The following is a 23,734-nucleotide window of genomic DNA, read 5'->3' as shown; positions in this document are numbered from 1 at the left end:
GAAGCGCGCTGAGCCACGTTCCGCCCCTCCCCTGCGTGCGGCCTCCCACTTCCGCTTCCGGTGCGGGCCGCGCGCGAGCGCTGCGGTGGGAGGCGGCGACGAGCCGGTGAGTGCAGGCAGCGGGCCCCGACCTCTTGGCTTTCGGGCGGGCGTCAGCCCAGCTTCGCCCTCGTCTCGGCCTCTCCCCGGGGTGCTGTGAGCCTCTGCTCGGCCCCAGCCCCGAGGGCCGCTGGCCCCCGCACCCCCTCCGGCCTGCGGCGCCTCAGGCCGCGCCTCTGCCCCCGCTGTGGGCCCGAACTCGCCGTGTCGGACCCCGCCGCTTACCACAGGCCCCGCCCCCTTGTCGAAAACCTTCGCCCGAATTCGGAGGCCCACACAGGGTCCTCGATCCCAGTCCAAATCCCTGGGCTCCGCCCCTGTCTGCAAGCCTTGCCCCCGAGCTCAGCCCACCCCCTCCTGTCTGCCGGCTCCGCCTTCCTCATTCTCTACTCCGTTTTTCACCGTCCCACCTCCCCCCGCCCCCGCCATTCAGATTTCTTCTGTAGCTCTCAGCCTCTCTCCGGTCTTTATTTACAGCACCCCCACCCATGTTCCCCACCTCCCCCAATCGTTGTCGTCTTCCGTCCAGGCCCTTCACCTGCCCTCCATCTCCGCCACCCCCCCATTCCCCCATCTCCGCCCCATACCACCGCTCTGTTCCCATAAAGTCGTCTTTTTCACCTGCATTCGTCCCTTACCCCCACGGGTAGCCCCATTTCAGCTCTTCTCCCTCCCTTGAACTACAGCCCCACTTGCCTAGGGTCTGCCTCCAGACCATACTTCAAACACTCACTCCTAGCATTCCAAAACCTTTCATCCTTGATTCTAGTGCCCTGAACCCAGGACACTCCTTTCCCAGGGATGCTCGTTCCAGAATCTCCTGGGGGGTTTTCAGAACGCCCAAGGTACTGGATCAGAGTTGTCAGGAATATGCTTTGGCATCTGGCACACAGTTCTGCAGCCTCACTTCCCTTCCCTGAAGCTGGTGTTTAGGATCGGCTCTGTTACCGGCTTGTTAGGTGACTTTGATTCTGCCCATATGGTTTCTACAGCCCGTCTGACCCTCCTCTCTCATCCCCCAGGTTGAGGCCCCCAGCTCGGCCTCACCACGATGTGGCACGAGGCTCGGAAGCATGAGCGGAAGCTTCGAGGCATGATGGTTGACTATAAGAAGAGAGCAGAGCGGCGGCGGGAGTACTATGAAAAGATTGTGAGTAACTGGCCTTGATCTGGAGTGGGACCTTTCCTGGAGGGTGGGGCCCCGGTCATCCTGGTGGGGTTTTGGGCTTGGAAATATGCCAAAACAAGAGCCCAGCTTTCCTCAGGAGAATATTTAATTCTTGAGCATCCTCATGGGTAAAAACGAGAGGCATTCTCATAGTTCTGGTATGCTGTCTTGTTTGGTGTGGCCTCAGAGTACAGAGCTGGTGTTAGCAGGAAGGAGGAAAGTTTTGTAACACTCAGAGCAGTCCACATATAAGACGACCGCCTCCTGAAGGCTGTCTGTCTTCCTGCTGTATTTGCAGTGCCCAGAAAAGCTCAGCTGTTCTTGAGATTTGGCTTGGCACCCTGTGGGAGTGCCATCCATATTCATTTAAATGGACTCTGACCACTTTCCTCTGCTGTTTGATGCTTCGGTTGCTTTGGGAAAGAAGACCACACTCCATCTGTGACCTTAAAGGCCCTTGTGGTCTGACGTCTCCCAGGCTCTCAGCTTCATCCTTGGGTAGCTCCACTGGCCTTTTTTCCCCATCTCTGTCACCACAGGGCATTGTGCTTGTCATGTCTCTCCTTACCTCTTTAACTCCTACTTGCCCTTGAGACCCCAGCTTGAAATGGTACTTGTGTACTGGGTTCAGTTCTCCTGTTAGACGATAGTAATATAGATGTTCCCATTTACTACTGCATTTCTGCTTTAGCCTCCTACCTGGTCTCCTGGCCTTCATTCCTACCCCCCTCCAAGCCATCCTCTTCAGCAGGGCTAGAGAGGTCTTTCTAAAGCACAAGGCTGGGGCCCCTGGGTGGCTCAGATGGTTAAGCATCTGCCTTCGGCTCAGGTCATGATCACCAGGTCCTGGGATCGAGCCCCATGTCTGGCTCCCAGTTCAGCAGGGAGTCTGCTTCTCCCTCTCCCTCTGCCTCTCCCCCTGCTTGTGCTCTCTCTGTCTCTCTCTCTCTCAAATGAATAAATAAATAAAAATCTTAAAGCACAAGTCTGACCCTATCCTTCCCTTGCTCTGAACTCCTCCATGGCTCCCTAGTGCCCTCGATAGAAAGCCCAGGCTCCTCAACACAGCCTTCAAGCCTCTGCATGGTCTGCACCGCACCCCCCCACACACACTTAGACTCATGCCACTCTGTTTTCTGCCTCCTTCCTTTACTCAGGCTATCTGGCCTCCTCGTTATCTAGGGTGACTTTCTCTAACGCAAAAGATGTATAAAGAGTATCGGTTTAGCTCTCAGAATTACATAGCCACAGGGCCTTTGCATGAGCTCTTCCCATACCTGGGTAATGACTGACTGCTCATCTGTCAGATCTCAGTCCTTGAGGAAGTCTTCCCTCATCTCCCACACTCAGTCAAGTGTCCCCTATAAAAACCATTACAGCTCCCTGTTCTTCCTCTTTGGAATTTAACACACATATATCTAGCTCTGTAAGATTGGGGACTAGTATTCAGGTCATCTTTGCATCCTCAGCTCAGGGCCAACAGATAACAGCTTGAAAGAGTAATCGAGTAAACCTACTAATAGTAGCAGTTACCATTTTAATTTTTTTTTATTTTTTTTAAAGATTTTATTTATTTATTCATGAGAGACAGAGAGAGAGAGGCAGAGGGAGAAGCAAGCTCCCAAGGAGCAGGGAGCCTGATGCGGGACTCGATCCCAGGACTCCGGGATCATAACCTGAGCCGAAGGCAGACGCTTAACCATCTGAGCCACCCAGGTGCCCAGCAGTTACCATTTTAATTGTTCCTTCCAGGCACCCGGCTCTGTGAGAAGAGTTTTAGATGCATGGTTTCTTTGACTCCTGTGAGTCCCCAATGAGACAGAGGCTGCTATTACTCTAGGAGAGGAATATCTGAAAGCTCCTCACTTGCCCTCTGTCTCCCAGGAAGGAACCACTGGATCAAGGCGAGCCCCTCCCTGGTGGTGTTGGGAAAACTGTAACATGACCATGAGGTCAGGGTCCGGGTCTGTGCCGGTCCTAGTTGAGGCGCCAGTGTGGGCCAGGAACACGATGCTTAGGAAGAAATGGCTGCCATGAGCTATAGTGAGGGCTCATGGTGTGCCAGACCCAGTGCCCACTACTTTGGTGCGTTCTTTCTAGTCCTTTGAGCGGCCCTAAGAGGTTGGGGTTGATCCCTGTGTTAAAGATAATGCTGGTAAAAGCAGCTGGTGCTGTTGACACACACAACACACGTAAATATGTGTTGTCCATTATGTATTATGTGCTTGACATGCGTTTACGCTTCATCAAGTCCTCACTGCAGCCTCGGACGTGGTTCTTATTTATGTCCATTTTACAGATGAGCGAACTGAGGCTCGGAGAGTCATGGTCTGCAGTCACATAGCAAGAGGGCACAGCTGGCATGCTCACTCAGACTCTCTGAACCTTGACCTCTCCTAGCACTTCACCTGGGCTTACTGCTGCAGAAATAGAAGTTCTTTTTTTTTTTTTTTTAAGATTTTATTTATATATTTGACAGAGAGAGCAAGAGAGCACAAGCAGGGGGAGCTGCAGAGGGAGAGGGAGAAGCAGGCCCCCCACTAAGCAGGGAGCCCGATGCGGGGCTCGAACTCAGGACCCCACCATGATCGTGACCTGAGCTGAAGGCAGACGCTCAACCTACTGAGCCACCCAGGCGCCCCAGAAATAGAAGTTCTGAAAGGTGCAGCGACACATCCGAAGTGACACAGCGTGGAGCCAGAATACTAAAATGGTTAGGTCCTCAAAGTTTGAGTCCTAGGGCTCTGGGTTCCAATTCTAGCTCTCCTGCTTACGTACAGTGTGACCTTGGGCGAGTGACTGTCTCCCTGAGCCAGTTTCCTTTTTTGCATGTGAAATGATGAATTACGTCGAGTCAGGTTTGGCTGTGAAGATAGAAGTTTCTTTCTTTTTCCCCTGAAAGCCCCAAAATAGCCCTCTCTGCTCAAGGACCATTTTGTTGTTCAGCTGAACGTGGATCCTCTTACCAGTGTCCTCTGAAGGTCTAAGAGGGCTGCTCACACTCTAGCCATCGTGCCTGCATTCCATCCAGCCGGGAGGAAGAGGGAGGGAAAAACCTGGCTCATGCCAGTTTTTAAGAAAGTTTCTAGATGTTTGCACCCAATACTTCCATTCGTCCCACTGGCCAGAAAGTAGTCCCAGGATCATATACAAGTGCAAGGGAGCCTGAGAGGCCTAGGCTTCATTCTGGGTGGCCTTGTACCAGACATATTGGGAGGGGGAATAGATGTTGGTTGCCAGCTACTGGTCTGCCACAAATGGTGGGGGCCGAGCACCTCCCTCACAGGGCTCTTTGTTTTGATGGGGCACATTGACCTCTGCTAGGCCTGCCCAGGGTGACTGGCTCGGTAAATGCTGGCTCTTGTTGTTCCTCAAGTTCTTCTTACCAGGTGGAGCTGGCATTGGCATGGTGTAGAGGAAAGAAGCCTGCAGTTGGGTCACTCTGAAAGGTCTGGGACTCCAGGCTATCGTTCTTGTTAGCAGGGGAGCTTCCTGAGCTTTATTTTCCCCCTCAGGACAGTGGTGATCGTCGGCCCCTCTCACTGGGTGACAGGGGAAGGAACGTCAAGAACAAGAACAGTGTCTGTGGGGCACTTTGTGGTGTGGGCCTGTACAAGCCGCCATTGTCCCCTCGAGGGAACGTGATCAGCATGCAGAGTGGAGCTGTCAAGCTGTGGGCAGCGGCTGACGGCTGCTTTGAGGAGGGGATGGGGCGGCTCACACGGGTCTCGTCTGATTCTTGGCTGGAGAGGAGGCTGTGGGGCGAGCGTTGAGGAAGCCAAGGAAGTTTATGGCAGGCTGAATGGGTGGCCCACACAAGGCTGGTTTCCCTGCTCCTGGTTTGTCCTTGGCATCTGCTCTCTCCCCCTAGCTGACCCTGGTTCTGTTGTTGCCCTTGTCCTTGTCAACTTTCTTCTTTAATCGGTGGTTTGGGTAAAGAAACAGAATTCCCTGTTGATAAGAAAATGGGAAATAGTTCTCAGTTCAAGCCTCTCCTCCTCTAGAAAACCTCAGGCTGACCCCCCTCTTTACCCCCACCTCTGCCCAGGCTGAGTCAGGCATTTCCCTGGGCTCTCCCATCCCAGCGCTGCCCACTCTGGGTCGTTACTGTATGGGACGGGTCCGTCCCCAGCCCTGGACTGTGAGCCGTGAGGGTCGGGCTGGGGCTGTGTCTGTCATGGCCGTGGCCCTAGCATGGGGCCTAGCACATGGTGGGTGCCTGCTTATCAGTTGAATGAGTGAATGAAAGAGTCCATGAACCCCTCTGACTCCCATCTGATCCTGGAGGCAGAATAGTCCAATGGTTAAGAATGGACTTTGGATCCCACAGAGGTATTTGTACACCCCATGTTCCTTGTATTGTTATTCACAATAGCCCAGGTGGGGGAACAGCCTAACTGTTCCTCGACTGATGAAGGGATAAAGAAAAGGTGGTATGTCTGTACAGTGGGATATCGTTCGGCCTCAGAAAAAGGTCTCCTGTCACGTGCTGCCACGTGGAGGAACCCTGAAGACATTATGCCTAGTGAAATCAGCCAGTCACCAAAAAAAAAAAAAAAATGATGCAAGATATGAGGTATCTCAAGTAGTCAGGCACTTATTAACAGGAAATAGAAAGGTGGTTGCCAGGGGGGAGGAGAAAAGGGGAGTCATTCACTGGCTACGGAGTTTCAGTTTTGCAAGTTGAAGAAGTTCTAGAGATCTGCTGCACTGCAAGGTGCATGTAATTTGACACAGCTGTACTGTACGCTTAAATGTGGCGAATGTGGGGGCACCTGGGGGTTCAGTCCGTTGGTTGAGCATCTGCCTTTGGCTTAGGTTGTGATCCCAGGGTCCTGGGATTGAGCCCCGCCCATGGGGAGTCTGCTTCTCCCCCTGCCCCTGTCCCTGCTCGTGCTGTATCAAATATTTAAGTAAAATCTTAAAAAAGAGAAAAATAGTTAATGTAGATTTTTTATCATATGCTTTTCACCAGAATTTAAAAAAAAATTACTTTTGAAATAAAAAGGAGTGGATTTGAGGGTCAGGCCCATTTGGGTTCAAATCCTAGTTCTGTGTGTTACTGGCATGATTTCAAGCGAGTGGGCCACACCCCTCAGTTTCCTCGTCGGGAACACTGCTAACCTTTGTCCCATACTTGAGAAGTTTGAGAAAATATACATAAAACAGTTCAGGGCCTGTCTTTTAGGACAGTTCATTGGCTTTTCCAGAATCTCCCAGCAGAGCCAGGCCCTGGACTTAGATTTTTATACCCAGCCCGATGCTTTTTCCCTTCTTCGTTTGCTGGCACAGCCTGCGGCTTCCCTGCACCAGTCAGTGCACTTATTGCAAGCAGGGTCCCGCGATGGCTGTGGGACCTGGGCATTGGGCCTGCAACAGCCCCAGGGGCTGTCACGGGGCTGAAGGAGCTATGGGGCCCGAGACGAGGCATTGAGGGAGGGAAGTGAGGTGCGGGATAAGCAGCTGGATTCCCGCAGCACCACCCCTGCTGGACTCTGTGGTCTTGCGCGGATCGCACCTCAGCTGAGTGGGAACAGCCTGGCACAGGATGGACAGTAGCCCAGCATTGGCCGTGGTCGTCGGTGAGTGTTCTTCTCGGCCCTTTGTGGGTGGGAGGTGGAGGCAGTGAGGAAGTGCAGGGTTTTGGGAATTTGATGCTGTGGGTTTTGGGGGCTCAGTCTCCTCATCGGTCAGGATTCATTCTCTCTTCCCTTGAGTCAGTGCTCCTGAGCGCATGCTGTGGGGCGGGCCCTGCTCTGGGCACTGGGGATACAGTGGTGAACAGAGCAGCGATCCCTGCCTCATGGAAGTTATGTTCTAGTGCGGGAGATGACTGATAAATGAATGTAAGGTGGGAAACCGGGTAGTGGCAGGCATTGTGAAGAGAACAGGTGGGGTTAAGGAGATCGAGAGTAAGTATGCACTTGTGCAGGAAACTACTTAGAGTTGATGAGGAAGGCTTCTAGAAAGAGATCTGAAATAAGCCAGAGGGCAGCCACCTGCCAGAGCTTTGCAGGCCGAGGGAAGAGCGGGCACTGAGGTCCCGAGTGGAGCATGAGTGGAGTGGTCACGGAGTGCTGTGGAAGCTGGCATGTCTGGGGCAGAGGTGGGGGAGAGAAGTCAGGGATGTGGCCTGATAGGTTTTAGCAGCAACCCCCCCCCCCCCCGCCCCAGGCCCTGTGTGGGAGATGGACTGCGGAGGGCAGGCTGACAGCAGGGAGCCCAAGAAGAGGCTGCCAAGGGGTCTGGGCTGGAGACAGGCTGGCTGGACCAGCTTGTGGTGAGGGGGGTTTGGACCCTGGGGAGGTGTTGCTGGGAGCTTGGCCAGCATTCAGTGGATAGTAGCAGTAGCCCTTCTTGTGGCTCTGGTGGGTTCCTCGGATGTGGCCCGCAGCAGGAGCCCAGCCAGGGCCCGGCACTCAGGAGGCTCAGCAGTGGGAGCGCTGGTGCTAGATTCTGCCCTTTCCTGCCACACTTGGAATCCTGACGTCCACACGAGGGCTCAGGCTGGAGGAGCATAGACTCAGGGGACGCGCTCCTCTATGTTGGTGCCTTCGTAACAGCTTTTATTGAGGTACAATTCACAGACCATACGATTCTGTGGTTTTCAGAATATTCACGGGGGGGGGGTGTGCATCCATCACCACAGCCTAATTTTAGAAAATTTTCATGACCCCAAAAAGAACCCCATACCCATTAGCAGTCAGTCCCCCCCAGCTTCCCAGCCCTGGGCAGTCAATCATCCGCTTTCTGTCTCTGTGGATTTGCCTATTCTGGACGTTTCACATGAATGGAATCCTATAACGTGGCCTTTTTGACCGACTTCTTTCACTGAGCGTTCTGTTTGCAAGGTTCGTCCACGTTGTAGCACGTCAGTTCTTCACTCCTCGTTATTGACAAGGTTCCGTGGTCTAAACATACCAGGTTTTGTTTATTGGCCATCCATTGCTGGCCACGTGATCGTTTCCGTCTTCTGGCCGTTGTGAGTCGTGCTGCTTGAGTATTGGTGTACAAGTATTTGAGTATCTGTTTTCGGTTCTGGCGGGTATATTCCTAAGAGTGGAGTTGCTGGGTCTTAGGGCAGTTCTTTGTTGAAGAACTCACTTTCTGCACTTTCTTGTCAACGTTGTTCACGTCTGTCCTTTCCGTTTTCACTGTCCTAGTGAGTGTGAAGTGGTGTCTCATGGTTCTCGTTGGCATTTCTCTGATGAGTAGTGACACTGATCATCTTTGCCTGTGCTCACGTGGTTCCGGGGTCTTAGAGGCCGGTCTAGGCCAGAGTGCTCACACCTGGCTCCGAATGAGTGACCTGGGATTGGGGGAGGGAGGTGATTTGGGGAATTATATTTTTGGGGCAGAAGGTCTTGGTACTGACTGTATAGAAGGTTGGGCCAGAGCCCAGAGCCTTTCTCCACCATCTCAAGGTCTCCGTCCCTAGAACTGAGGTGGCCCCTGTGAGTGCTGCCACCCCCCCTGCAGCTTAGTTTACCTCTGAGGCATGGCCCACTTGACAGAGGTGCACTTGCTGCTGAGCCAGGTTGCGCGGGGGTGGCAGGGTCTGGAGCTCAGCACGTTGGTGACCTTCACACTGTCTCTCCCCGCAGAAGAAGGACCCAGCGCAGTTCCTGCAGGTGCACGGCCGAGCGTGCAAGGTGCACCTGGATTCTGCAGTCGCCCTGGCCGCCGAGAGCCCCGTTAACATGTAAGACTGAGAAGGGGGAGGGTTGGAGGTCAGGAGGGACCTGGGGTGTGGAGAGACCTGTGGGGACTCAAGCAAGGATGGCCTGACCTGCATGAGGAGCCTACAGTCACCAGCCGAGGATAGCTGGCCCCGGGTTGGGACGGAGGCCCCAGGGTGCAGGGGTGCTTGGGGGACTTAGAGGGGAATGGGTGGAGCCAGGACCACAGGCCCAGATGGCATGGCAAGTACGTTGCCAGAGGGGATGTTTCAAAGTGACCGGGGCTTAGGAAGTGGCCCCTGAGACCTGGTTCGAGTTTCCCACTCTTGCTTGGTTCTGAGAAATAGGGCCCCAGTTTCCCAGGATCCTATTCAGGCCAGGAGCCTGAATGTGGATTCAGGGGGATTAGTGACATAAGAGACTGAGAAGTGGGGGGTGAGGGTGTGGGGCCCATGGCCTGGAAAATCACAGGAAACTGAGGGCCAGGCTCCTGAGCTTGAGGTGACAGGGAATGGATGTGGACACTGGGGATCCTCAACTCCTTGCTCCCCATTTCAGGATGCCCTGGCAGGGGGACACCAACAACATGATTGACCGCTTCGATGTCCGCGCCCACCTTGACCACATCCCTGACTACACCCCCCCGCTGCTCACCACCATGTAAGCCAACACCCCTCAGGCTTGCCCAGCAGGGAGTCTGCGCCCTGCTGCCTCTCCTTTCCCAAGCCCTTGCCCACCTGTTCCCTTCCTGGGAAGGAGGAGGTGTGCCGGCGGGGAGCCTCCCAGCCCCAGCCAGGCTCCTCCAACCCCACTCCTGCTGGCTTCGGGTGGGGCCTCTCCTCTCCCTCTGATCTCAAGACTTTGGTTTCCCCCAAAGCTCCCCAGAACAGGAGTCAGACGAGCGGAAATGTAACTATGAGCGCTACCGAGGCCTGGTGCAGAACGACTTTGCCGGCAGTGAGTGAGCTGGGGCATGGCAGGCGGGTTGGGCATCCGTGGGCATGGGGAGGCCACTTTTACCCCAGTGCTTTCTCCTCCGGGACCTCGAGTTTGCTCCCCGCTCTTTTCTCTCGGGCCTCCTTGTCTGGACCCAGTACGGGCCGAGTCTGCTGAGCAAGATGGTCCTGCTGGGGTCACTTCTATATCCCACACCCTCTGCCTCTCTGGTCTCTTGTCCTAAAAAATTGGGGAAAATAGCAAGAACACATTGTGTTCCCTCTGTCTTTCCCCCAGCCTGTTTGGGTCGGAATATCACTTGTGAAGAGGAAATTTCTTTTAGGAATTGTTTAGGAATAGTTGCCAAGCTGTTGTATCTGTCGGTGTCATTCTCCAAGCTGTCACCATGCTGCTTCACAAATGAGAAAACAGGCTCACGGTTTTCCCCGCTCTGGGCTTGCCTGGGGAGGTTCAGGCCCTGACAGACTTGGACCTTTTTGTCGGTATTATATCTCATCACATTGGCACAACCACCTATCGGTGGCACCCATTTTACGAGTGAGGATGTTGAGGCTCAGGAGTTGGTGGGAACATGGTGTCCAAGGAGCTGGGATTCTCACCCCGCCCTTAACCACCGCCGCCTCTTGATGGACAGCTTGGAGCTTTAGCTCATCTCCTGAGGGCTGAGACGCCCCCTCCTAGGGTTTCCCTGTTGGGTCAAAGGGAAGATGGACCACACGAGGCCCTTCGCCTGGTGCGTCTCGGTCTCCTCCCAGAGAAGGGTGGTCATGATGGTTTCTGTCCCCCAGGGTGGTTGTAGGGGCCCAGCGAGGGGCGCGTGAATGCCTGGCCCCGAGCCTGGCGCGGTCAGCCCCTGCTGTGGTTTGCTATTCCCTCGTTTCTTTGTCTCTCATACCAAAGTTCGCCAAAATTCTAGCAATCAGCGAGGCCTTAGAACCAGGGAACTTTATCATCTTTCATACTGTTGCTGTTTTTGCCTTCACCCAGGGCCATAGGGGTTCTTGGCCATGGAGCCAGGGTTTCCCTTAGTTCGGTCTGACTCCGCATTTGTCCCTTGCCACCGTTCCTGAGCACCTGTGGTGTGGCTGGCGCACCTCTGGGGTCGGGGGTCTCGTGGGGGAGAGGGCAGCAGCCACACAGTCGCCAAAGCGGGTGGCGATTGCAGGCTGAGGTGGTGATCTAACAGACGGTGGGCTCTTCTCGGAGGTGCTTGACGGAGGCTGGCGTCGGGGTTGGGGGGGGCATGAGGGGTGGAGCTCTGGTGAGGAGAAGGAGGCTGCAGAAGAGGCCTGTGGGAGGGTGGGCACAGGCAGCCTGCGGGGCTGGAACAGGGAGAGCGAGGCAGCTCGGGTGAGACAGGCCGGCCGAGCCCTCTCTGCCTGGGCTTTGTGTGCCACAGGTGGGAACCGGGGAGGGGGGTTGCTGCGGGAGCAAGGGACGGTGCTCTTCGCCCAGCCCACCCACCTGACTTGACAGAAAAGCTGAGACCCACAGAGGGAAGGGGACTTGCCCGGGGGCCCACAGCCAGTCAGGGCCGTGCGTTTCATTGCAGGGAAGATCAGGGAAGGCTGGGGTACAGTGGGAAGCTCCCCAGGTCAGGTGTTGTGGGTAAACGAGAACCCAGATGGCTCCAAACACCGGTAGTTTAAATGGAACCACAGGCCCGCAGTGGAGTGGCCCTGGAGTCCTGCTGACATTCAGCGCTCCGGAGAAGTTTGTAGTTCTGAAGGGTCCACCCAAAGGCCTCCCTTGCGGGGATAATAGTAGCATTGCCCCCGGGCCAGGCGCTCACTCTTGTGTCCCCCCCCCCCCCCCCCAGGTCCTAGTGGCCCCCCCCCCCCCCCCCCCGCTGCTTGCCTTGCTACAGTCTCAGAGGAGCAGTGTCTGTACCAGATCTACATTGACGAGCTGTACGGAGGCCTCCAGAGGCCCAGCGAGGATGAGAAGAAGAAGTGAGTTGGGGTCTGGGGGCATGCTGGCACTGGGGAGGCGGGAGGAATGTGTGCCCCACTAGGGCACGGCCTTCTCTGGCTCGTCCCCCTCGGCTTTCCCAGAGTCAGGGCCAGCGTGTGGCACACAGTAGGTGCTCACTTAATATACGCTTAGAAGGGGAAGTGGTGGGCAAAGGAGAGAATTGGCTGCAGCACGTCTGCATCGCGTTTCTAGCGTGGGGGTCAGTGGGAGGTGCAGTCCGCGGAGCCGGCCGCGTGCTGACCCAGGCCCGGGTTTGCACCCTGCCCGCAAAGACTCCCTCGCTGAGCTTTGGGGCACTCCCCTGCATCACGGGCCTGCAGGAGCCCCCCTTCCTGCAGCAGACGGAGCTTGTGGGTCGCCTGTCCTGTGCCTGCCCTGCATGCGCTCGGTAGCAGCCAGTGTCGCCCCAGAGAGGGGCTCCTCAGGGCTGTGTCCATCGGCGGGGGTAGGCAGGGCCTTACGTGGAGCCGCCTCTGGCTCAAGGAGGTCCCCGGCAGGCAGTCTCCCTTCTCTCTTTGTTCCCTCGGCCAGGGTGGCCCCCTTGTCCTCAGCGGTGCTGGAGCCTCACTCCTTTCCTGCTGCCTCGTGCTGCCGAGGCTTCCCCTTTGTGAGCCTAAGCACTCGCTGCTCTCCTCCTCCTGGAGTTTCCACGGATGCCACGGAAGCTTCTTGATGACTGGTCCCCACTCATGAGCCCACTTTCAGGAGGAGGCTGACACTCGAGGGATGTCTGGGAACGTCGACTAAATTAATTTAGCAACACACGTGCATGAGGCCCCTCCTCTGTCCTGGGCAAAGCTAGGCCACATTGTTACCCAAGAATTATTCTGTTACCCAGAATTCTGGGTCCTGCCCTCTTGAGCTTAGTCTGCTAGGGGGAGACAGATCTGTCCCCCGACAGTCAGGACCCCACGTGGGTGGGACTGAGGAGCTCAGGATGGTGCTTGACCCTGCCTGGGGGACACTTTCCTGGGGACACTGGGGCTGGAGCTTGGGGGAAGAGGGAGGGGCTGGTGGGAGGCAGGTGCGGAAGGTTCTAGGCTGAGGGAGAGCGCGCGTGAGGGGCCGCAGGCAAGGGCGCCCTCCAGAGGCTGGAGCTCAGGGAGTCCGTGTGCCCTCGAGGTTTGGCTCTGGGCTCTGTCCTGCCCGTGGCCCTCCTGTTCACGGGCTTCCCCGCCCCAGGCTGGCAGAGAAGAAGGCTTCCATTGGCTACACCTACGAGGACAGCACCGTGGCCGAGGTAGAGAAGGTAGCGGAGAAACCAGAGGAGGAGGAGTCAGCGGCCGAGGAGGAAAGCAACTCGGACGAAGATGAGGTCATCCCCGACATCGGTGGGGTCCCCTCTCTGCCCTCCCCCACCCCGCAGTCCCTGGGCATCGTTTTCGTGTCTTGTTCCTCACCCTCTATGGGGCACCCCGCACTTGGGAGCCCCATCTGCCCCGCCCCTGCCCTGGGGCGCCCCAGCCCCTGCCGCCCTCCCTGTCTTACTCGCGTGCTCCTCTGTGCTGGCTTCCCTCTCTCTGTCTGCTCTCATTTCTGGGACACTGCTTCTGTGGTATTGTCCCCACCTAGGTTCTGTCTCTGTTCTCTTCCGCTTGGGTCAGCCTCTCCATCTTCCTCTTTTTCTGTCTCCTCTGGAGATCCAAGTGTTCATTCAGTTCTAGAACCATCCCTCACCCCTCCCCCACCCTGCCGTTCACCCCCTACCTAAATACCCGTGGCTCCAGCCATCCACCTGTCTCCCCCTCCTCCTTTCAGCCAGCTGCTGCTTACCACACATCCGGAAGGCATCCATCCCCCCTTCCACTTCTTCATAGTGCGTCTGGCTCCTACACACCTGCCACCCACACCCCAACCCCCACCTCCCACCCACCCACTCAGATCTTCACCCAGCCCGTCCGTCCGTGTCCACACGTCGTACATCGCGCTGTCCACTGGTCTCGCCCGTCCATCCCAGTGCTCATTTGGGCCCTCATCCATTGCATCTCTTCCCCCCCACCCCCACCCCCACCGCCCCCACCGCCCCTTGCCTCCGGCCAAGCCCCACGCCTGCCTGGGGTTGCCGAGATGAGCAGACTCGTTCCCTGCCTGCAGAGGCCTCCGGTCTGGTGGGCATCCCCTCGTGCCCCCACCTCCCGGGGCCCTGCCCCTTTCCCCCCGGTCCTCTCGCTCAGCTTTGGCCCCTGACAGCTCTTCTCTTGGTGCAGACGTGGAGGTGGATGTGGACGAACTGAACCAGGAACAGGTGGCAGATCTCAACAAGCAGGCCACGACCTATGGCATGGCCGATGGCGACTTCGTCAGGTGAGGCCTGCTGGCGGGGGTCGTTATCTCTGCTGCTGACCGCCACTTTGTTCCTGAGCACGAGTGTGCACGGCCCCTGGCCTCCCACACACAGGCTCCTGGGATGGGTACTGACCCCCGGGTGGCACCCCAGCTCCCTGTGGCCTGTGGCCGTCTGACCCCTAAAAGCTCCCGGGGTTCCTGGGCCTGGTGGACGGCTCCCCCTGGTGGAGAGCAGGCTTCGTTCAGCAGATCATTCCCTGGCAGCTGCTGACCCGGCCCCTTCCCTGGGCCACGGCCCGTGTGGATGCCATACAGCAGCCCCGGCTAACACAGTAGTGAGTCGGAGTCCGAGTGATCCCATCTGAACCCAGCACCCTTTGCTCAGAACCCTCCGTGACTGCCCCGTCAGCCGGGCAGCCGGGGTCCTCACCTCAGTCACGAGGTCTTACCCGTCTGGTCCTCTGCTCCTCCACCCACACGCAGCGCGGCCTCCGCGCCTCCTCACTCCCTAGGCCCCCCGATTTCCGGGCTCCTGCAGTGCCGGCTGTGCTGGCGTCTGTGCTGCGTGCTCCCCGTGGCTCTCCTTAGCTGTTCCCTTCCCTGTGTGGCTCCCCGACCTCCCTGTTGAAAGCCGTAGCATCTCTGCTTGTCTGCTGGTACTTCCTCTCCCGTCTACAATGTCTCTTCCCGGCCGGGTTTTCACCGTTTAACACACTACATGTCGCCATGTTACCTGGGCCATTGTCTTCTGGAACATGAGCCCGTGAGGGCCGGGATTTTTGTTTATTTTCAGTAGTGAATCCCTAATCCATAAACTAGCATTTGCACGCAGCAGGCGCTCAATAATAGTGTTGCACGAATGAGAGACCCCAGGATGGAGTGGGATCCCTCACTGCTTGTGGCCTGCCCCCTCCTCCGTTGTGACCCCCCGTGTCCCTCTGCAGGATGCTCCGGAAAGACAAAGAGGAGGCGGAGGCGATCAAGCACGCCAAGGCCCTTGAGGAAGAGAAGGCCATGTACTCGGTGAGGGCTGGGCCGGGGTGGGGTTGGGGGGAGGCAGGGGGGTGCCCCAGGGAGGGCACATCTCTCACCAGCATGGTGCCCGCTCTCCGCCAGGGCCGTCGCTCCCGGCGCCAGCGGAGGGAGTTCCGGGAGAAGCGACTGAGGGGCCGGAAGATCAGCCCACCCAGGTAGGCTGGGCTGTCCCCTGTGCTGCTGCCCTGCCAGCCTCATTCGGGGCTCTGGGGGAGGGGCTGGGGCTCAAGGAGACTCTTTGGGGTTAGGCTTGGGCCTGTGAACAGAGTCCCCCTGGTAGGGCAGGAAATAAGGAAGGCTTAGGGTAGGGATGGCCTTGTGGACACCCTGCTCCGCCAGCTGCCAACCCCCCACCCCAACCCCCCTCCCCCGCTGGACTTGGACTCTTGCCGGGTGTCGCAGGCACAAGTGGGGAGGTGGTGCGGGGCAGCCGAAGAATTGAGGGCAGAGTCAAGGGAACAGCCCTGTCCCTGAACTTCTTCCTGCTTCTCCTCCTGGGCCGTGACCTCGTCAGATCGGGGGCAAGTGACTTCCCTTGGGTTTCAGTTTCCTCCTTTGGAAAAGGGGCACCGTCACCTCCCAGGATTGGGGGCGCACCAGTGCCCACTCTGAGGTCTGGGGCAGGTTGGGAGGAGGCGGTCAGGTGTGGTGTGGAGAGTCGGCCTAGGTCGAGGGGCCTCCAGACAAGCCTGCCGCTGCCTCTTAGCGCTGGAGGCCCAGTGCCAACCCAGGCCTCTTGCTGCACTGCCTCCAGACAAGGAGAGTCCCTCAGGGTAGCTGCGGGGCTTAAGCAGCCTGGTGTGGGCTCAGGGCTCGGTGTGGGATCCGGAAAAGCCACACTGATTCTCGCCATCATCCTGCTTCCCATAGGGATGCAGTCCGTGTAGTGAGTAAAGGCGTGGGCTCGGGGCCCCGGGGCCTGGCTTGGGAGCCCAGCTCCTTCATTTATGAGCTGTGTGGCGCTGGGCAAGTGACTCCACCGCTCTGGGCCTTGGTCTCGTGAGCTCTGAGCTGTGAGGGACGCCAGCAGCCATGTGAGAGTTGTGAAGAACAGCTGCGTTCGTGGAAGTAAAGTGCTCAGTGCGCGGCATGTAGTGAGCATCCAAGACACCGTGGCGTTTCTAGTTTTCCCATCGTCCTTGTCTACGAGCCGGGACCCAGGTTGCAGAGCCAGGGACTTGGAGTGGCAGGAGGGGTGCTTCCGCCTGGGGTCCAGAGCTTAAGCAGGACTCAGGCTGCTGGAGTCCCTGTTGCTCAGGGTCGGGAGGGGCCCAGGACGTAGTTTGCGGGGTGTGGCCAAGGTTCAGATCGGAGGTGGGGTGTGCAGAAGGATCAAGGCAGGGGCCTAAATCCTGGCCAGCAGCCCCCTCCTGACAGTGCCCGGTACCTGACCCTGGGCTCCTTGGTTGGGTGAGTGGGCCCAGTTCCATGCCCGCTCGGATCCCAAGCCCCTGCTTGTCCTACCCTGCTTTTCTCTCCATAGCTATGCCCGCCGAGACAGCCCCACCTACGACCCCTATAAGCGGTGAGTTCCCAGGGCCTGAGGAGGGGCAGCTGGCAAACCTTGATGGAGGGGTATGGCTGGGGAGAAGGGGCGGGGGGGGGAGTAGAGGGGGGAGAGCAGTGTGTTTTGGGGGGAGTGGGGCGATTCTTAGCACCCAGTGTCATCTGTGGGTCTGAATCATTTTTCTGCTTTCCAGAATGTTACTCTGCTTTCCCAGTCTTTTTTCCTTTAAATGTGAACCTTCTTTAATTTTTTGATTTAAACACAAGATAGTCGTGTGTTAAAAATGACCCAGCGTGGCAGAAGGGCTTGATACAGAAATCAGAAGTCCCTTTGATCTAAACTCCCAGAAGTAAGCAGTGAGAGATTGCACAGGAGGGCCTGGCCTTGCACACGCGTGTCTCCGGGATGTGGGAGTGACGGGGCAGGGGCCTTGAGGGTGGACAGCCATCAGCCTGACCCTGCTGTGCTCATCAGCATGCAGTGGGAGGGGACTGTCTCTCTGGGCTTGTGAGAGCATAGGAGATGAGGCAGGTGCCTTTGGGTACAAGGTCAGGCACAGGTAAACACTCAATTCAAGGACATGGGTACTTTCCTTTTATAACAATGGAATTGTGCCACACTTTTCGTTGTAGAACTTGCTTCATGGATGTCTTTGTTGAAGTGATCTTTCGAGGTTAAATCTGTAGATCTGCTCATCCCTTTTTAATAGTGATACAGAATCGGTCCAGCTTGTTGCTCACTTTCTTGCTTATTTTGCAGAGGCTCCGCGGCGGAGTCAAACCCTTGCACAGCTGGGTGCCTTTTGGGCCCTCGGCTCTGTTCATGCTGGGTGTCCGGCGGTGCTCGGTGCCACACTGGCCGCGGTTCTGGGGCCCTGCACTGTGCGTGGTTAGCTGGTGGGCTCCCAGGGACCCTGGCAGCTGAGGCCCTCTGCCCTGCCTCGTAGGTCACCCTCTGAATCCAGCTCCGAGTCCCGCTCCCGCTCGCGCTCCCCGACCCCAGGCCGTGAGGAGAAGATCACGTTTATCACCAGTTTTGGGGGCAGCGACGAGGAGGCAGCAGCAGCTGCAGCGGCAGCAGCCGCATCTGGGGCCACCACAGGGAAGGCCCCCGCACCCCCCCAGCCCGGCGGCCCCGCACCGGGACGTAATGCCAGCGCCCGGTCGGTAACGCTCACGCCGCCCGCCCTACGCCCCAGCCACCGTGGGGGGGGGACGCGGGGCAGTGGGGGGCCTTGGCCCAGGCCCGTGCTGACCGGCCCTCCGTGCCCCGCCTGCAGCCGCCGCTCCTCCTCCTCCTCCTCCTCCTCCTCTTCTGCCTCGAGGACCTCCAGCTCCCGCTCCAGCTCCCGCTCCAGCTCCCGCTCCCGCCGCGGCGGGGGCTACTACCGCTCTGGCCGCCACGCGCGCTCCCGCTCTCGGTCCTGGTCCCGCTCTCGGTCCCGCTCCCGGCGCTATTCGCGGTCCCGTAGCCGCGGCCGGCGGCACTCGGGTGGGGGCTCCCGAGATGGACACCGGTACTCCCGCTCGCCTGCCCGGCGCGGTGGTTACGGGCCCCGGCGCAGAAGCAGGTGTGTGGTACGGATGGGGGAGGGGCCTGGGGGGAGGCATGGCCCCATGTCAGCCAGACTTGGCTCTGAGGGAGGGGACCAGGCCACAGCCGCTCTGTGAGGAAGCGCTCGGTTTGCAGGGGAGGTGTGCTTCCTCTCCTCCCCACGTGTGGTGACGTGGGCTGGCGCACAGCCACGTTCTCAGGGGACCGAGCTGGTCCTCTTGTGGGGAGTTCCCGGTGTGGGTGTAGACAGGTGTGCGGATGCTCAGGGTGTCCTGTGGTTTGCAGTGGGGACCCGGCTGGCCTCTAGGGCTGGGGTGCTCCGCCGGTAGAGAGGCGCTGCAGACGGGGGTAGGAAACGAGGCATCTAGGGAGTGGAGCATCCTTCCTGGGTTCTTGCTTGGCGGGATCAGGCCTGCCTGTGCCACAGCAGCGTGGCTCAGCGGGGGAGCCTGGCTTCAAATCCTGGCTCTGCTCGGAAACTTCTGGGCTTCGGTTTTTTCATGTGTAAAATAAGGACAGTGCTTCCTTTGTGGAGTCGTTTGGAAGGTGTGACAACACGCTTGAATGCTGGGTACGGGGCCTAGTGTTGGGCGACTGCTGCCGCCACCAACGTTGTCCCTTGTATTGGGGCATGCGTCTCAGCATCAGCTTTCTATTGGGGCTGGCAGGTAAAATAAGGGGCCAGGTGGGCCCGGGGGGACTGGGGTACACGTGTCCCATCCAGTCACGTCGTCGGCTGTGCAGTGGTGGGCCCGACGTCGCCCCATCTTGTGTTTCTCATGAGCAATTGAGAGTCTGGATTGTTAAAGGATAGTTCATTTTCTTAGCATTGCCCACAAATTGGGGTTTTGTAAAAAGTTGGCCAGCCCCAGCAGAATCCATGTATGGCCTAGACTTGGCTTCCAGGTCAATCCCTGTAGCCTGACCCAGGGCAACCACAGGAGAAAGGCCTGGGGGAAGGAGGGGGCCTGGCCACATCTTGAACCCCAGCCTGAGGGAGAGCCCTTGCTGAGGAGCCCCCAGGGTCCCGAGTGGAGAAAGGATGGGGCCGCACATCCCCCGACTGGGTCTCGTGGGTCCGTGCTGTAGATTGGTGGGGAGAGTGGGCGAGGGGTGGTCCCCACTGGACCCTAGCAAGGTGAGGAGGTGGATGAGGTCGTGGCCCCCAGGTGCCCAGAGCCGGGCACCGTGGGTAAGCGGGGGGTGGGGGGTTTGGGCGCTGGTCAGCCAGGTCCCGCCCTCCCAGGGGAGCCGGTGAGTGTGTGTCACGAGTGAGAAGCGAGGAGCCGTTTCAGGATGGTTGTATCTGGAGGGCGGGCTCTTTGTAGACGTGGAGCAGGGCCAGGGAGAAGCCGGGGAACAGCGGGGGAGGAGCGGGTGGCCAGCCCCGGACCTACCGACCTACTGCGGGGCCTAATGGGGTAGGGGGGCTGTAGCTTCGGAGCTGGGACAGGGGTATGCCGACGGGGGTCCCTGGCTCTTCACGGTCCCCCTCCCGCCATGCGCCCAGAAGCCGCTCCCGCTCCGGGGACCGATACCGACGGGGCGGCCGGGGCCCCCGACACCACAGCAGCAGCCGCAGCCGCAGCAGCTGGTCCCTCAGCCCGTCCCGCAGCCGCAGCCCGTCCCGCAGCCACAGCCGCAGCCTGTCCCGCAGTCGCAGCCGCAGCCCCAGCCCCAGCCGCAGCCGTTCGCCGTCGCCCCCGAGGGAGAAGCCCACCAGGCCGCCGGCGTCCCCCGCTGTGGGCGAGAAGCTGAGAAAGTGAGTCGGGAGGGCGGGGTGGCGCAGGGTGGCTGAGCTCCGCTGTTCTCTTTCTCAAGAGAGCTCCTGCCTTGGGGCGTCCGAAGGGGACAGTGCTCTGCCCCCCGGGGTCTGGCCGTGCTAGGAACACGGCCGTGGCCTGAGGGAGCCAAGTGGGGGCACAGTCCCTCCCCGGGGGGAGGGGGCGGTGTCTGAGGCCCAGGGCTTCGCCTCTCTGGTCTGAGAGCAGTGCTGAGGTGGCCCGGGGTCCAGGGTGCAGCCTCCTTTTCTTCCTCCCAGGACCGAACCTGCCGCTGGTAAAGAGACAGGAGCTGCCAAAGTCAGTAAGAATTTGGAACTCGCCCGTCTAATTCCCGCCAGCAGCAGTGCCCGAGAGCTGGGCCCGGTGGGCCTGCAGGGGGGACCCGGGGGGGGGGGGGGGGGGCCGGGAGATCCAGCCCTGGGGTTGAAGTGGGCTGGGAATGCTCTGCCCTGTCAGGTTCCATGTTCCCCTCCCCTCCTCCCTGTCCACTGGGGCTCCAGCTGTCCCCAGGCCTCCCAGATCCCTGGTGGTGGGCATCTGTGGCCGGTCCCTCTGCCCCACGTTCCCCCGCAAGTCCCAGGCTCTTGGCTGAGGTGGGTGGTGGGAGCTCCGGACACCCACCCCCTCTCCCGCCTCTTCTCCCCCTTCCCCAGCCCAAGCTGACGCCGCAGGAGAAGCTGAAGCTGAGGATGCAGAAAGCACTGAACAGGCAGTGTACGTCCCACCCCGTCCCGGGTCTGCTCCGCTCCTCTGCCTGCCCGTCTGGCCTTGCGGGGGGACACCCTGCCCGCCCGCTCCTGGACAGGCAGGCGTCAATGAGGTGTGGCACTTTGGGGGAGGAGCTAGTGTGTGTGCCATTCCGTTGCCCCCATGGTAAGGGCCGTGGCCCCCATGCTAAGGGCCGTGGCCATCTGGTTGGCCTCCCTGGGTTCAGTGTTGGCGTCTGGGAAGGGGGGATGCTTTTGAGGGCTCCTCCTCAGCCACCACGTCTCTCCTTGCCCACAGTCAAGGCGGATAAGAAGGCAGCCCAGGAGAAGATGATACAGCAGGAGCATGAGCGCCAGGTAAGGGCAGCAGTGAGGGGTGCGGGACTGCGGTAGCTGGCCGGTCGGCCCGCCCTCACAGCCACGTCTGCCACAGGAGCGGGAAGACGAGCTTCGAGCCATGGCCCGCAAGATCCGCATGAAGTAAGACCATTGCACTCCCCGTATCCAGGGCCACGGCCCCCCGCTTCTGGGCTGCCCACTGTTCCCCACCAGCTGGCTCCTGGCCCTGCTGCCCGCGCTAGCCCTTGGGGTGGGAGAACGCCCACGCGCCCGCCCAGCCCTCTGTCAGCTTGCTCGGTCCAGCCGCTGCGGCCCCTCCCAGCCGTGCCGGCCCCGGATGCACGGGGCCTCTGTGTTCTCCTTGGCTTCACTCGTCGGGGGCCCTCCCTGACCATCCTGTCTAGAGTAGCACCCCAACACGCTCCATCCTCTAAGCCTGCTATGTTTTCTTCAGAGCACTGACTCCCGCCTGGCACGCCCCGTTTTGTTTCCTTGCTTGTCGTTGATGTCTCGGGAAAGGGGACGAGCGGGCAGGTCCGCCTGCCGGCTTCCTGCTGTGTGCTCAGCCCCCAGATCAGAGATGGTGCTCCGCAAGCCAGCCCTGCGGCAGGTTCTTCCCGGTTCGGGGCGGGGCTCCGCCCTGTTCCCCTTAGGTCTCTCGGGTCTTTGCTCCAGAGGGAACAGGCTCGCGTCCTGGACCAGGCAGCCGTGGAGTCCAGTCCCGGCTCTGTCCCTCTGTGCTGTGACTGTGGGGCCCCAGGGGTGGGCGCTGGCCCTCTCAGGCCTCACTCCAGCCTCCGCAGCCAGGGCAGAACTCGGTGACGACCTCGCAGGGCAGCTCGGGGAGGAGTGCTCAGAAAGCACAGGCCCGCTCGTGCTGGGGTGGAGGTGGGTCTGTCAGTGGCGGGGCTAGGTCACCGGCCGCTTGTTCGTGGGTCCTCGGAGCCGAGACTCCTTCCTCTTCCTCTCTTGGGGCCCCTGCTGCAGGGCTTCCCGCGCGGTGCCTAGTGTGTCAGCAGGGTGCTGGGTGTATCGTCACTGTTCCTGCTTATTGCTGCCGTGTGCTGGGCCCGAGGGTGCTGCCTGCCTCCGTCGGGTGGGGAAGCAGAGTGCCCGGGGACGCGGCATTGTGGTCAGTCGGATCCCGAGTTCTGATCCTGCCTCCGCTGCCCACCAGCTGTGGGCCGCTTTCTTGTCTGGGCCTCAGTTTGCTCATCAGTGAAATGGGGATGGAATAGTTGTCCCAGCCCACAGGCTTGTTGGGCGGATTCAGATCCGGAACAGGCGAGTAGCAGGGGCCCAATAAATACAGCCCTTGGGGTCGCGAGCCTCGGGCAGCCTGACGAAGGCTGAGGAAGCACTTAGTATGTGTGAGTCCCTGTGTTGTGAGACTACCTGAGCATGACGGAGAAAAGTCGAATTTTCCAGCTCGATCCCGTGTGTTTAGCAAGCCTTTCAAAGCAAGGCGGACTGAGGCTCCAGTCCTGGCTCTGCCCAGCCTGCATCCCTCCGAGCCCAGCACTCTCATTCCCGCCACACCCTCAAGTTCAGGGTTCTGGCCGCGTGCTCACGCCTGCCCCTGGGCTCCATCCCTTTCCCCTGCAGGGAGCGGGAACGCAGAGAGAAGGAGCGAGAGGAATGGGAGCGTCAGTACAGCCGGCAGAGCCGCTCGCCCTCCCCCCGTTACAGTGAGTACCCCGCGGCCGTGCAGCCCGCCGCTCTCACCTCAGAAGCACGGTGCGGTTTCCTCCTTAGCTCTCCAGGAATTACAATGCTTAAGACACACACTTGACGTGATGGCTTTAGTCACGAGGGGAAAAAGGCAGGCGTTAGAAGCAATGCTTGTTGCCAGGCCTTGGAGCAGGCCAAGGGGCCTGGCCCCTGAGCACTGGCTTTGTTCTTTCTTTGCAGGTCGAGAATACAGCTCCTCCCGAAGGTAAGCTCCCAGCCCAGCGCCCTGAAGATGACCTTGTCCCTGCCCTGATTCTTTCATCTCTGCCCCAGTTGCACAGGCTGGCCTCGAGCCTTGTTAACATCCCTCCCCCTGCAGCTTGCTCCCCTCATCATCACCGATGCCGCGGTGGTCACGAGTGTGTTGGTGTGCGTGTGCACAAGCCCTCACGGGGGGCCCGTTTCTTTCTGCAGGCGCTCAAGGTCCCGGTCTCGAAGTCCCCATTACCGACATTAGGCAGAAGCGGGGGCAGGGGCAGGGGGGTGGGGGGGGTGAGGGCTCAGGCTGTGATGCTGCTGGTTTTGTCTCTAATGAAATAAAATCACTCGTTATTTAATTCCCTTGACCTGGCCTCGGTGTCATCTGTGTGGTCTGCGTCGGCCAGCCACCGAGGGCAGCTGGGGAGGGAGGTGGTCGGGTTTCAGGGCGGAAGCCAACACTACGAGCCTCGTGGCCAGCCCTGCCCACGTGTGGGTGTCTGGGTGGCAGCTCCTGGTTCGGCAGCACCGTTCCTGCCACAGCCCGGCGAGGGCAGGGGCCTGCTCGTTGGGGAAAGGGCGCCGGCACCCCGCATGTGGAGGATGGGCCAGGACTTTGCCCAGGGGCCTCTGGTGACAGGTCCAGGCTTCCCCCCCGCCCTCGCCTCGCCCACACCAGGAACCGGGAGCACGGCTTTCTGTGCCAGTCTTGCTGT

At 59.3% G+C, this 23,734-nt stretch overlaps 1 protein-coding gene across 6 annotated transcripts; it reads left to right on the top strand.

Annotated features, from left to right (window-relative positions):
• Window positions 1-53: 53 nt before the first annotated feature.
• Window positions 54-23,386, top strand: CLASRP (CLK4 associating serine/arginine rich protein). 6 transcript variants are annotated; one of them, XM_025850101.2, is made up of 21 exons: window positions 54-106; window positions 1,122-1,249; window positions 8,872-8,969; window positions 9,505-9,606; window positions 9,824-9,903; window positions 11,771-11,855; window positions 13,060-13,208; window positions 14,085-14,181; window positions 15,108-15,186; window positions 15,280-15,353; window positions 16,682-16,723; window positions 17,652-17,867; window positions 17,985-18,275; window positions 19,770-20,021; window positions 20,301-20,340; window positions 20,697-20,757; window positions 21,049-21,107; window positions 21,184-21,230; window positions 22,695-22,777; window positions 23,001-23,025; window positions 23,235-23,386. In XM_025850101.2, exons 2-21 carry the CDS (start codon window positions 1,151-1,153, stop codon window positions 23,275-23,277), a joined length of 2,022 nt encoding a protein of 673 aa, XP_025705886.1. In that variant the 5' UTR covers window positions 54-106; window positions 1,122-1,150; the 3' UTR covers window positions 23,278-23,386. The 6 variants fall into 6 exon arrangements, 2 of the variants coding, with proteins under 2 accessions (XP_025705886.1, XP_073742594.1); XM_073886493.1 differs by having other exon boundaries at window positions 17,652-18,275; XR_012376354.1 differs by lacking the exons at window positions 23,001-23,025; window positions 23,235-23,386 and having other exon boundaries at window positions 20,301-20,344; window positions 20,697-20,863.
• Window positions 23,387-23,734: the final 348 nt, after the last annotated feature.

Source organism: Callorhinus ursinus, unplaced genomic scaffold (genome assembly GCF_003265705.2).
Source record: "Callorhinus ursinus isolate GAN/ISIS: 27379988/994484 unplaced genomic scaffold, GSC_fseal_2.0 scaffold71, whole genome shotgun sequence".
In the NCBI taxonomy this organism is placed as follows: Eukaryota; Metazoa; Chordata; class Mammalia; order Carnivora; family Otariidae; genus Callorhinus; species Callorhinus ursinus.
Note: the sequence above shows the minus strand (reverse complement) of the source record. Positions and strands in the feature narration are given on the sequence as shown.